Source organism: Crinia signifera, chromosome 6 (assembly GCF_055691185.1).
Source record: "Crinia signifera chromosome 6, ASM5569118v1, whole genome shotgun sequence".
Lineage (NCBI taxonomy): Eukaryota > Metazoa > Chordata > Amphibia > Anura > Myobatrachidae > Crinia > Crinia signifera.
The window spans coordinates 276,981,802-276,994,288 of NC_139222.1; the positions used below are offsets into that span (position 1 = coordinate 276,981,802).

Consider the following 12,487-nt stretch of genomic DNA (forward strand, 5'->3'; position numbering starts at 1 on the left):
GCTCGCTGCGCTCGCCACGCTTCGGGTTGACGTTGATCGTGGAGTGGCGTTAACAATTGGGGAGGGGGGGGGGGGGCATTTAACATTGTTCCCTATGTGAAATCGGGTCAATTGGGACATTTAACATTGTTCCCTATGTGAAATCGGGTCAATTGGGACATTTAACATTGTTCCCTATGTAAAATCGCGGTAATCGCGTCGGTCGCATCGCATGCGTTTTTTTGTCAGCACGCGACGCGACCGACGCGATTTTTTTGCTTGCGATGCCCACGATCAAAATCGTGGGCGCCCTACTAGGAAACAAGTACCATATTTATTAATCCTTTGAGGGCCTAGGTGTGAAAATTGCCAAGCAAACATTTGTATTCATCGCATTGACCTGTAATGTTACCTTATTTAGGAAATATAATCTTTTTTTACACGTTATTTTTTATTTTAATTTATATAACAAATGTGAGAGCTGCTGACATATTTGGGAAACATTTTGAACAGCTCTCACAGAGATGTTAGCACGCAAAGGGTTAAATGGAATGACCCTTATGGTAAGGGGTAGCAAGGAAAGCGCTTGATGACCAGCGCTACCCATTTAAGGTTTTAAAATGGCGGCGACTTAAACGCCCCAACTTAAAATGGCGGCGACTTAAATGCCCCAACTTAAAATGGCAGCGACTTAAATGCCCCAACTGTACAAAATGGATGTGACTGAAACGCTCCCATATGACTAAAGGCCTAAACTACGTTGTGAAGGCATCAAACCCTTCACTATGGCATAGCGTGGACATTTCCGTAAGGGCAGAACTCACCAGCTGTCCTTGGAATGTGACCACTGGTCAAGAACGCCTTCCTTCCCGCCAAAAGTACTAATTGAAATGAGATTCGAATGATCGAGTCGAATCAGGAGATGGAAATCAAAAAAGGAAGTGCAAATATGGAAATTAGGTATTAGGTTACCTCCCCTATTTCACCTCATTGGCTGATCAAATACCAAACCAATCACAAAGGGGAATGATCCTGCCTAGCAACAGTCCTACTCTCCTACCAATCACAAAAACTGAAGACTCTTCTATAACTTTCTGCCTATGCAGCCCTCGCTTAATCTTAATAAAATGTGCCAGTCTTATACCTGACACATTTGCGGCCATGGCTGCCTGCTTACTAGTCTAGGTCAATGTGTGAATCTGCTAAAAATACATGTCACTGCATGTGGGAGCCTATGGGGTTTGTTGTATTAACGAGTTTTATCATATACAACATGTTTTAAAATGGATTGTGCCTGATAAATGGTGCTCCAGCCAATCAGCGGTCATAGTTACATAGTTACATAGTAGGTAAGGCTGAAAAAAGACTTGCGTCCATCTAGTTCAACCTGGACCATCTAGTTCATGTATGTGAAAAATGGCATTTGTGGTCTGATTGGCTGGTGCACCGTTTATAACACGCAGCGAGTTTTAAACCTCATTGCGTATGATAAGTCAGCCCCATAATTATGTCTACAGTCGCTTGCTGGGTGCGAGCGTTTCACACGCGTCCCCGTCAGCACGGCGGCGGGGAGCGGTTTCCCTGCCCGTCTCCGCTTCAGGGAGAGGGACGGGGATTGGGGGGGAACTGCTGAGGGCAGCGGAGGGCTCCGATGGAACATGGTGTGCGTGCGCCCACTTCTGTCGGCTGGCGAATGGCCTTTCTATCGCCAGGATATCCATCTGTATATACATATTTACTTTTGAATAGGTTGAAATTTGTCTCCAGGAAATTCAATAAGAAGCTATACAACCATATGGTTTTATTTCCTTTCAGATAGACAGTAACACTCAAGCTCATTGATTGTGTGCAGATAATATGACTTCAACGTCTTCTGTTTGGCATTTGTACATATGTATAGACTCGTTCAGTATAGAGGTCAAAACAAAACATTAAAACAGTCTATAGACAGGAAATGCACCACCACCACCACCACCACCACCACCACCACGTTGAGCGCCAGTGTCAACCATTAAGCGGAAGATCTCAAACGCTGGAAGATTGGTCTTGTTATCAATCTATCCTTTACACCGCAACAGGGTTATTGAACATACGGACTACTGGCTGCTGTGGAACTACACATCCCAGCATGCCCTGCCACAGGTGTGCTAATAGAGCATGCTGAACAGTGGCAGGGCATGCTGGGATGTGTAGTTTCACAGCAGCTGTGTTGAATACCCCTGCATTAGAGAGAATCTGGTTAAATATCATATTAAAATAAATAAATGATAGTTTGTTAGCACACACAAAGGGACGCAAGTATACAAGTTTCCTTATATAAGACTAACTAAGAACATTCAGTAGTCACATGTCCGGTCACGTGACCGCAACGTAGATGCCTGGAATTGGTATCCGTTTGTTAGGCTGACCAGTATTAAGTTTACAGTCAATAAGCCGGACCCAGTGTCGACACGCAGTAGGTCGGCAGGTACAAAAGTTAAACATATAAAAGGTTTACAGGGCTTATGGTCAACAGGTACCAATGGTTGACATAACAATAGTCGACACACATATAGTATTTTTTATCTTATTTTTTTCAATCAAATATCTACATGGACTAAGATCAGGAATAGTAACCTTACCCAAGGTGTGATGAGTTAACACGGTGCACCAATTGGGTTTAAAATGTTAAAAATGACCCCCCCCCAAATCTTGTGTCGACCTTGTTTGTGTTAACCATTTCCACCTCGACCCTTCCACTTTGTTGACTCTTTGTACATGTCAACCTTTTCACCCTGTCAACATTTCAACTAGTTGGGTGTCGACACTATTGCATGTCGACCTAATACTAATCGACATAATGTTCCATACCCCATGGAATTCTCTGGATTTGCCGCTGAGGGTAAGATTACCAGAGCAGTAACCTCACTTCAGTAGAATGACAGGAAGCCAGCGGCGCATTGGGAACTAACTGCGCCAAATATCGTTCCCGTAACTATATGGATGTAGTCAGCGGCTCCGTGATAGGCCGTTGTACAGGGGGCAAAGCGCTCCGTCATACCTGGTCACATGTTACTACATATACCACACAATCATTATTCTCTATCTCTATGGAAAATAAACGACATCTGAATTCCCAAGCTATTATTTACATACAGTGTTAAAATCGTCTCCTCCGTGGTGCGTTGGACATATAGTAAAGTGCTGTGCTCTGTAAATATCTATATATATATATAATATGACCGCTTCGTCTGGCGCGACGCGTTTCGCACAGGTTCCATGCTTATCCACCGACTTTCTGTTTCAGAGGAAGATCTGTGGGCGGTGGACAGCGAGAGCGCGTCCTGCCACGTGCAGGCGGAGACCCATGGCTGGCAGTGGTGCGTGCTGGTATAGAGGGAGAGACTTCTTCTGCGCCCTCGACTCTCCGTCTCATCAGCGGAACCTTCCTGTTGTCCATTTGTTACACTTTAAAATTAGTTTTTTTTTTTTTATAAATAAAAAGGTGATTAAAACCCAAAAGATGAGCAGATACGTTACACTTATCTGGGGTGACAGATACACTCACAAAACATACATGGGGTTAAGCCCTTTGTGAATTGCTCACATGTTAACAGTCATACATGCGGTCATACATACACGTATCTATATAATATATAACAATGTTATTACATACATTTTCTATCATTATGCCCCAGGGCATCGCAGTCTTCCCCATGGGCAGGCCTGGATGGGTGGTTAAGTACGCCCATGCATACATACACGTAATATATACAGACAGCCCCATGTTTGGGGGGCGGGGCTGCTCCTGTCTATCTCAGGTCTTCTCTCTGTGACTGGTCACTTCCGATGCTCGGTCCTCTCACGCAGTTGTGTTTGGGGTGCAGTGTTTGGAGAAATGTGAGTTGCGCCAGCACTTGCTTTCAGGCGGGTTGTTTGTCACCCGTCAGAGTCCTTCAGAGCTGTTCCTCTACAATTTCATCACATAGACAGTGCGCTCACATGGTTACCACTGGGATCCTGGGGTAGAGGGGAGAGAACACAGTAATAATGGCTGGTGACATGAGTGGAAACAGCCCGCCTATGCATGCAGGGCATGGGGTGTAAGTGCGACTGACGTCCGGGAAGGAGACAATGGTAGCCACAGCCTTTGTGGGCTGATAGCTTATCAATTCACTTGGAGTTATGGAATCACTGGATCATAGAGAGATGATAGATTGTAGTCTGATAAACATTTCTCTGGTCCACAGTATGGCCATCTCATTTTCATCAGTGCCTCCATTCCTCTGCTCACATCATGTCACTGTCCCTGTCACCTGCAGCCCCGTTTTCAATTAAATCACTAATTTCCTTATATACTCTGTGCTGCTGGGGACCCTGCTCCTTCCGCTATATACCTATTCCCATCCATGCATCCTGTCAATTGGTGTATCCTCACTAACACAGCATTATCTCCTTATATACTCTGTGCTCCTTCCGCTACATTCCCCTCCTCACATCATGTCACTGCCCCTGTGACATGCAGCCCTGTCCTCACTGACACATCCCTCATCTCCTGATATACTCTGTGCTGCTGGGAACCCTGCTCCTCCCACTATATAACTCTCAGTCTGTGGCTTCCTGCTGCCCCCATTCCCCTCCTCACATCATGTCACTGCCCCAGTCAAATGCAGCCCTGTCCTCACTGACACATCACTCATCTCCTGATATACTCTGTACTGCTGGGAACCCTGCTCCCACTATATAACTCTCAGCCTGTGGCTTCCTGCTGCCTCCATTCTCCTCCTCACATCATGTCACTGCCCCTGTGACATGCAGCCCTGTCCTCACTGACACATCACTCATCTCCTGATATACTCTGTGCTGCTGGGGACCCTGCTCCTCCCACTATATAACTCTCAGCCTGTGGCTTCCTGCTGCCTCCATTCTCCTCCTCACATCATGTCACTGCCCCTGTCACATGCAGCCCTGTCCTTACTGACACATCCCTCATCTCCTGATATACTCTGTGCTGCTGGGGACCCTGCTCATCCCACTATATAACTCTCAGTCTGTGGCTTTCTGCTGCTCCCATTCCCCTCCTCACATCATGTTACTGCCCCTGTCACATGCAGCCCTGTCCTCACTGACACATTACTCATCTCCTGATATACTCTGTGCTGCTGGGGATCCTGCTCCTCCCACTATATAACTCTCAGTCTGTGGCTTTCTGCTGCTCCCATTCCCCTCCTCAGATCATGTCACTGCCCCTGTCACATGCAGCCCTGTCCTCACTGACACATTACTCATCTCCTGATATACTCTGTGCTGCTGGGGACTCTGCTCCTCCCACTATATAACTCTCAGTCTGTGGCTTCCTGCTGCCTCCTTTCCCCTCCTCAGATCATGTCACTGCCCCTGTCACATGCAGCCCTGTCCTCACTGACACATCACTCATCTCCTGATATACTCTGTGCTGCTGGGGACCCTGCTCCTTCCACTATATAACTCTCAGTCTGTGGCTTCCTGCTGCCCCCATTCCCCTCCTCAGATCATGTCACTGCTCCTGTCACATGCAGCTCTGTCCTCACTGACACATCACTAATCTCCTGATATACTCTGTGCTGCTGGGGACCCTGCTCCTCCCACTATATAACTCAGTCTGTGGCTTGCTGCTGCCCCCATTCCCCTCCTCACATCATGTCACTGCCCCTGTCACATGCAGCCCTGTCCTCACTGACACATCACTAATCTCCTGATATACTCTGTGCTGCTGGGGACCCTGCTCCTCCCACTATATAACTCTCAGTCTGTGGCTTCCTGCTGCCCCCATTCCTCTCCTCACATCATATCACTGCCCCTGTCACATGCAGCCCTGTCCTCACTGACATTACTCATCTCCTGATATACTCTGTGCTGCTGGGGACCCTGCTCCTCCCACTATATAACTCTGTCTGTGGCTTCCTGCTGCCCCCATTCCCCTCCTCACATCATGTCACTCCCCCTGTCACATGCAGCCCTGTCCTCATGGACACATCACTCATCTCCTGATATACTCTGTGCTTCCGGAGGACCCTGCTCCTTCCGCTATATACCTACACGTTTCTCCCCTGACGTTGGGACAGTATGACTGATATACATGTATAACTTGGTTGCTCCTGTAAGTTCCCCATAGAGCCTCTATAAAACCAAACATTCTATGGAAAGTATAAAGAGGGGACATTTCCAGAATAAAGGGAGTGACCGGTGACATTGATGGAGGCAGTGGTAGACCTTGTCCTTACTTGCTCGTCCTGCAGGGGACGCCTCTCTCATCCAGGCCACTTTTGAAGTCCCCGAGTTTTAGAGGATGCAGCCCAGGGATGTCGGTGTCTGGGGAGAGGTCAGTGAGGGGCTGCAGGCTCCCCTCCTCCGGTAACGCACAGCGCTCATTGCGGTGGTGCCGCCGCTTCTGTCTGCGCTCACAGCTGCATGGAGAGAACATGCCAGTGTAAGAGGCAAGTTATACATGGGAGCATGTAACATACACATATGTGACTGCATCATACCATCATATATCATGTCATAAGCATGTTATACATGGGAACATATAACATACACCTATGTGACTGCATCATACCATCATATATCATGTCATGTGCACGTTATACATGGGAACATATAACATACACATATGTGACTGCATCATACCATCATATATCCTGTCATGTGCACGTTATACATGGGAACATATAACATACACCTATGTGACTGCATCATACCATCATATATCATGTCATGTGCACGTTATACATGGGAGCATATAACATACACATGTGACTGCATCATACCATCATATATCCTGTCATGTGCACGTTATACATGGGAACATATAACTTACACATATGTGACTGCATCATACCATCATATATCATGTCATGTGCACGTTATACATGGGAACATACAACATACACCTATGTGACTGCATCATACCATCATATATCATGTCATGTGCACGTTATACATGGGAACATACAACATACACCTATGTGACTGCATCATACCATCATATATCATGTCATGTGCACGTTATACATGGGAGCATATAACATACACCTATGTGACTGCATCATATATCATGTCATGTGCACGTCATACATGGGAACATATAACATACACCTATGTGACTGCATCATATCTATCATATATCATGTCATGTGCACGTTATACATGGGAACATATAACATACACATATGTGACTGCATCATACCATCACATATCATGTCATGTGCACGTTATACATGGGAACATATAACATACACCTATGTGACTGCATCATATATCATGTCATGTGCACGTCATACATGGGAACATATAACATACACCTATGTGACTGCATCATATCTATCATATATCATGTCATGTGCACGTTATACATGGGAACATATAACATACACCTATGTGACTGCATCATATATCATGTCATGTGCACGTCATACATGGGAACATATAACATACACCTATGTGACTGCATCATATCTATCATATATCATGTCATGTGCACGTTATACATGGGAACATATAACATACACCTATGTGACTGCATCATATATCATGTCATGTGCACGTTATACATGGGAACATACAACATACACATATGTGACTGCATCATACCATCATATATCATGTCATGTGCACGTTATACATGGGAACATACAACATACACCTATGTGACTGCATCATACCATCATATATCATGTCATGTGCACGTTATACATGGGAGCATATAACATACACCTATGTGACTGCATCATATGTCATGTCATGTGCACGTTATACATGGGAACATACAACATACACATGTGACTGCATCATACCATCATATGTCATGTCATGTGCACGTTATACTTGGGAACATATAACATACACCTATGTGACTGCATCATACCATCATATATCATGTCATGTGCACGTTATACATGGGAACATATAACATACACATATGTGACTGCATCATACCATCATATGTCATGTGCACGTTATACATGGGAACATATAACATACACCTATGTGACTGCATCATACCATCATATATCATGTCATGTGCTTGTCATACATGGGAACATATAACATACACCTATGTGACTGCATCATACCATCATATGTCATGTCATGTGCACGTCATACATGGGAACATACACCCATGTGACTGCATCATACCATCATATATCATGTCATGTGCACATTATACATGGGAACATACAACATACACATATGTGACTGCATCATATGTCATGTCATGTGCACGTTATACATGGGAACATATAACATACACCTATGTGACAGCCAAGCATTATATTTATCATTTACCCCCTCCTGCTTGCCCCTCACACACACACACACACACCCCTACACCTTATATAAAACCACCTTTTTTGCTTTAAGAGCTGTCCTTTGTGTTGTGGCCGGCGATGTGCAGCGGGTCCCCCCTCCCTCACTGGACCCTGGCTGCACGGCCCTGGCTCCGCCTCCTGCTCCCTGCACCCGCAGAAGGGGCCGGGAGGAGGTCACTGGTCCATGTAGCACAGCAGGACGCAAAGGGAAGCCCATAGGCTTCTATGGGGTTATGCCATGTAGAACTGGCGTAATCCCCCATGGTGAAGCCCCAGCGGTGGGGCTTTGCTGCATATGAAAATGCGGTAAAAACCCCGAAAACTGTATTTTTTTACGGGATCTTTTGTTTGGTGCATCTTGCCCTCTTTCCGGCAGTATCTATCCAGTGTCCAGCCTCCTTCCAGTAACCATAGGCCAGAGTCCATCCAGTGTCCAACCTCCTGCCAGTAACCATAGGCCAGAGTCCATCCAGTGTCCAGCCTCCTGCCAGTAACCATAGGCCAGAGTCCATCCAGTGTCCAACCTCCTGCCAGTATTCATAGGCCAGAGTCCATCCAGTGTCCAGCCTCCTGCCAGTAACCATAGGCCAGTGCCTATCCCGTGTCCAGCCTCCTGACAGTAATCATAGGCCAGTGCCTAGCCAGTGTCCAGCCTCCTGCCAGTAACCATAGGCCAGTGCCTATCCAGTGTCCAGACTCCTGCCAGTAAACCATAGGCCAGTGTCCAGCCCCCTGCCAGTATCTAGCGGCCAGTATGCATTCAGCGGCCTTCCTCCTGCCAGTATCCAATCAGTGGCCAGCCTCCTGCAAGTATCTAGATGCTAGTATCCATCCAGCAGCCAACCTCCTGCCAGTGTCCGTCCAGGGTCCAGCCTCCTGCCAGTATCCAAGGAGAGTTTCCAGCCTCCTGCCAGTATCTCCAGGCCAGTATCCATCCAGCGGCCAGCCTACTACCAGTATCCAAGGAGAGTTTCCAGCCTGCTGCCAGTATCTCCAGGCCAGTATCCATCCAGCGGCCAGCCTACTACCAGTATCCAAGGAGAGGTTCCAGCCTCATGCAAGCTTCTAGAGGTCATCCTCTAAAGGCCAGTATCCATCTAGCAGCCAGCCTCCTGCAAATATCTAGAGGCCAGTGTCCATCCAGTGGCCAGCCTCCTGCCAGTATCCAGAAGCCAGTGTCCATCCAGCGACCAGCCTCCTGCCAGTATCCAGAAGCGAGGGTCCATCCAGCGGCCAGCCTCCTGCCAGAAGCCAGTGTCCATCCAGCAGCCAGCCTCCTGCCAGTATCCAGAAGCGAGGGTCCATCCAGCGGCCAGCCTCCTGCCAGTATCCAGAAGCCAGTGTCCATCCAGCGGCCAGCCTCCTGCCAGTATCCAGAAGCCAGGGTCCATCCAGCGGCCAGCCTCCTGCCAGTATCCAGAAGCCAGGGTCCATCCAGCGGCCAGCCTTCTGTCAGTATCCAGAAGCCAGCGGCCAGCCTCCTGCCCAGTGGCGTAACTATAGCACCGCAGCCCCCGCCACCGCGGGGGGGGCGCTGTGCATGTGGGGGTGCCGGGGGCTGCGGTGCTATAGTTAAACCCCCCCCTCAATCCCCCGCAGACTTACCTATCGCGCTGGTCCCGGCGGCTCCGTTCTTCTGCTGAGGACCACCACAAAATGGCCGCCCCCATATAGCACACAGTTCTCTGAAACTGTCTGCTGTATGGGGGCAGCCATTTTCTGGTGGTCCTCAGCAGAAGAACGGAGCCACCGGGACCAGCGCGATAGGTAAGGCTGTGGGGGATTGAGGGGGGGGTTTGCATGGGCGGCGGGGTAGGGGTGCTTGGCGGGGGGGCGGCGACGGGGGGGGGGGGGGCGGCCGCCCAAAACGTAGCTACGCCACTGCTCCTGCCAGTATCCAGAAGCCAGTGTCCATCCAGCGGCCAGCCTCCTGCCAGTATCCAGAAGCCAGTGTCCATCCAGCGGCCAGCCTCCTGCCAGTATCCAGAAGCGACGGTCCATCCAGCGGCCAGCCTCCTGCCAGTATCCAGAAGCGACGGTCCATCCAGCGGCCAGCCTCCTGCCAGTATCCAGAAGCCAGTGTCCATCCAGCGGCCAGCCTCCTGCCAGTATCCAGAAGCCAGTGTCCATCCAGCGGCCAGCCTCCTGCCAGTATCCAGAAGCCATTGTCCATCCAGCGGCCAGCCTCCTGCCAGTATCCAGAAGCCAGTGTCCATCCAGCGGCCAGCCTCCTGCCAGTATCCAGAAGCGACGGTCCATCCAGCGGCCAGCCTCCTGCCAGTATCCAGAAGCGACGGTCCATCCAGCGGCCAGCCTCCTGCCAGTATCCAGAAGCCAGTGTCCATCCAGCGGCCAGCCTCCTGCCAGTATCCAGAAGCCAGTGTCCATCCAGCGGCCAGCCTCCTGCCAGTATCCAGAAGCCATTGTCCATCCAGCGGCCAGCCTCCTGCCAGTATCCAGAAGCCAGTGTCCATCCAGCGGCCAGCCTCCTGCCAGTATCCAGAAGCCAGTGTCCATCCAGCGGCCAGCCTCCTGCCAGTATCCAGAAGCCAGTGTCCATCCAGCGGCCAGCCTTCTGCCAGTATCCAGAAGCCAGTGTCCATCCGGCGGCCAGCCTCCTGCCAGTATCCAGAAGCCAGTGTCCATCCAGCGGCCAGCCTCCTGCCAGTATCCAGAAGCGACGGTCCATCCAGCGGCCAGCCTCCTGCCAGTATCCAGAAGCGACGGTCCATCCAGCGGCCAGCCTCCTGCCAGTATCCAGAAGCCAGTGTCCATCCAGCGGCCAGCCTCCTGCCAGTATCCAGAAGCCAGTGTCCATCCAGCGGCCAGCCTCCTGCCAGTATCCAGAAGCCAGTGTCCATCCAGCGGCCAGCCTCCTGCCAGTATCCAGAAGCGACGGTCCATCCAGCGGCCAGCCTCCTGCCAGTATCCAGAAGCGACGGTCCATCCAGTGGCCAGCCTCCTGCCAGTATCCAGAAGCCAGTGTCCATCCAGCGGCCAGTATCCAGAAGCCAGGGTCCATCCAGCGGCCAGCCTCCTGCCAGTATCCAGAAGCCAGTGTCCATCCAGCGGCCAGCCTCCTGCCAGTATCCAGAAGCCAGTGTCCATCCAGCGGCCAGCCTCCTGCCAGTATCCAGAAGCGACGGTCCATCCAGCGGCCAGCCTCCTGCCAGTATCCAGAAGCGACGGTCCATCCAGCGGCCAGCCTCCTGCCAGTATCCAGAAGCGACGGTCCATCCAGCGGCCAGCCTCCTGCCAGTATCCAGAAGCCAGGGTCCATCCAGCGGCCAGCCTCCTGCCAGTATCCAGAAGCCAGTGTCCATCCAGCGGCCAGCCTCCTGCCAGTATCCAGAAGCCAGTGTCCATCCAGCGGCCAGCCTCCTGCCAGTATCCAGAAGCGATGGTCCATCCAGCGGCCAGCCTCCTGCCAGTATCCAGAAGCGACGGTCCATCCAGCGGCCAGCCTCCTGCCAGTATCCAGAAGCCAGTGTCCATCCAGCGGCCAGCCTCCTGCCAGTATCCAGAAGCCAGGGTCCATCCAGCGGCCAGCCTCCTGCCAGTATCCAGAAGCCAGTGTCCATCCAGCGGCCAGCCTCCTGCCAGTATCCAGAAGCCAGTGTCCATCCAGCGGCCAGCCTCCTGCCAGTATCCAGAAGCGACGGTCCATCCAGCGGCCAGCCTCCTGCCAGTATCCAGAAGCCAGTGTCCATCCAGCGGCCAGCCTCCTGCCAGTATCCAGAAGCCAGGGTCCATCCAGCGGCCAGCCTCCTGCCAGTATCCAGAAGCCAGTGTCCATCCAGCGGCCAGCCTCCTGCCAGTATCCAGAAGCGACGGTCCATCCAGCGGCCAGCCTCCTGCCAGTATCCAGAAGCGACGGTCCATCCAGCGGCCAGCCTCCTGCCAGTATCCAGAAGCGACGGTCCATCCAGCGGCCAGCCTCCTGCCAGTATCCAGAAGCCAGGGTCCATCCAGCGGCCAGCCTCCTGCCAGTATCCAGAAGCCAGTGTCCATCCAGCGGCCAGCCTCCTGCCAGTATCCAGAAGCCAGTGTCCATCCAGCGGCCAGCCTCCTGCCAGTATCCAGAAGCGACGGTTCATCCAGCGGCCAGCCTCCTGCCAGTATCCAGAAGCGACAGTCCATCCAGCGGCCAGCCTCCTGCCAGTATCCAGAAGCCAGTG

The 12,487-nt window shown here is 50.8% G+C and overlaps 2 protein-coding genes across 3 annotated transcripts in view; one reads left to right on the top strand and one right to left on the bottom strand.

The window, feature by feature from the left end:
* Positions 1–3,449, top strand: part of LOC146009383 (uncharacterized) — a 38,647-nt gene extending 35,198 nt beyond the window's left edge. For both annotated transcript variants that reach the window (XM_083149697.1, XM_083149698.1), the window contains exon 14: positions 3,266–3,449. In XM_083149697.1, coding sequence (XP_083005823.1) covers positions 3,266–3,354 — 89 coding nt within the window. In that variant the 3' untranslated portion in view covers positions 3,355–3,449. The remainder of the gene's footprint in view (positions 1–3,265) is intronic.
* Positions 1,761–12,487, bottom strand: part of PIANP (PILR alpha associated neural protein) — a 36,782-nt gene continuing 26,055 nt past the window's right edge. The window contains 2 exon segments of the mRNA XM_083149699.1: positions 1,761–3,978; positions 6,222–6,404. Coding sequence (XP_083005825.1) covers positions 3,957–3,978; positions 6,222–6,404 — 205 coding nt within the window. The 3' untranslated portion in view covers positions 1,761–3,956.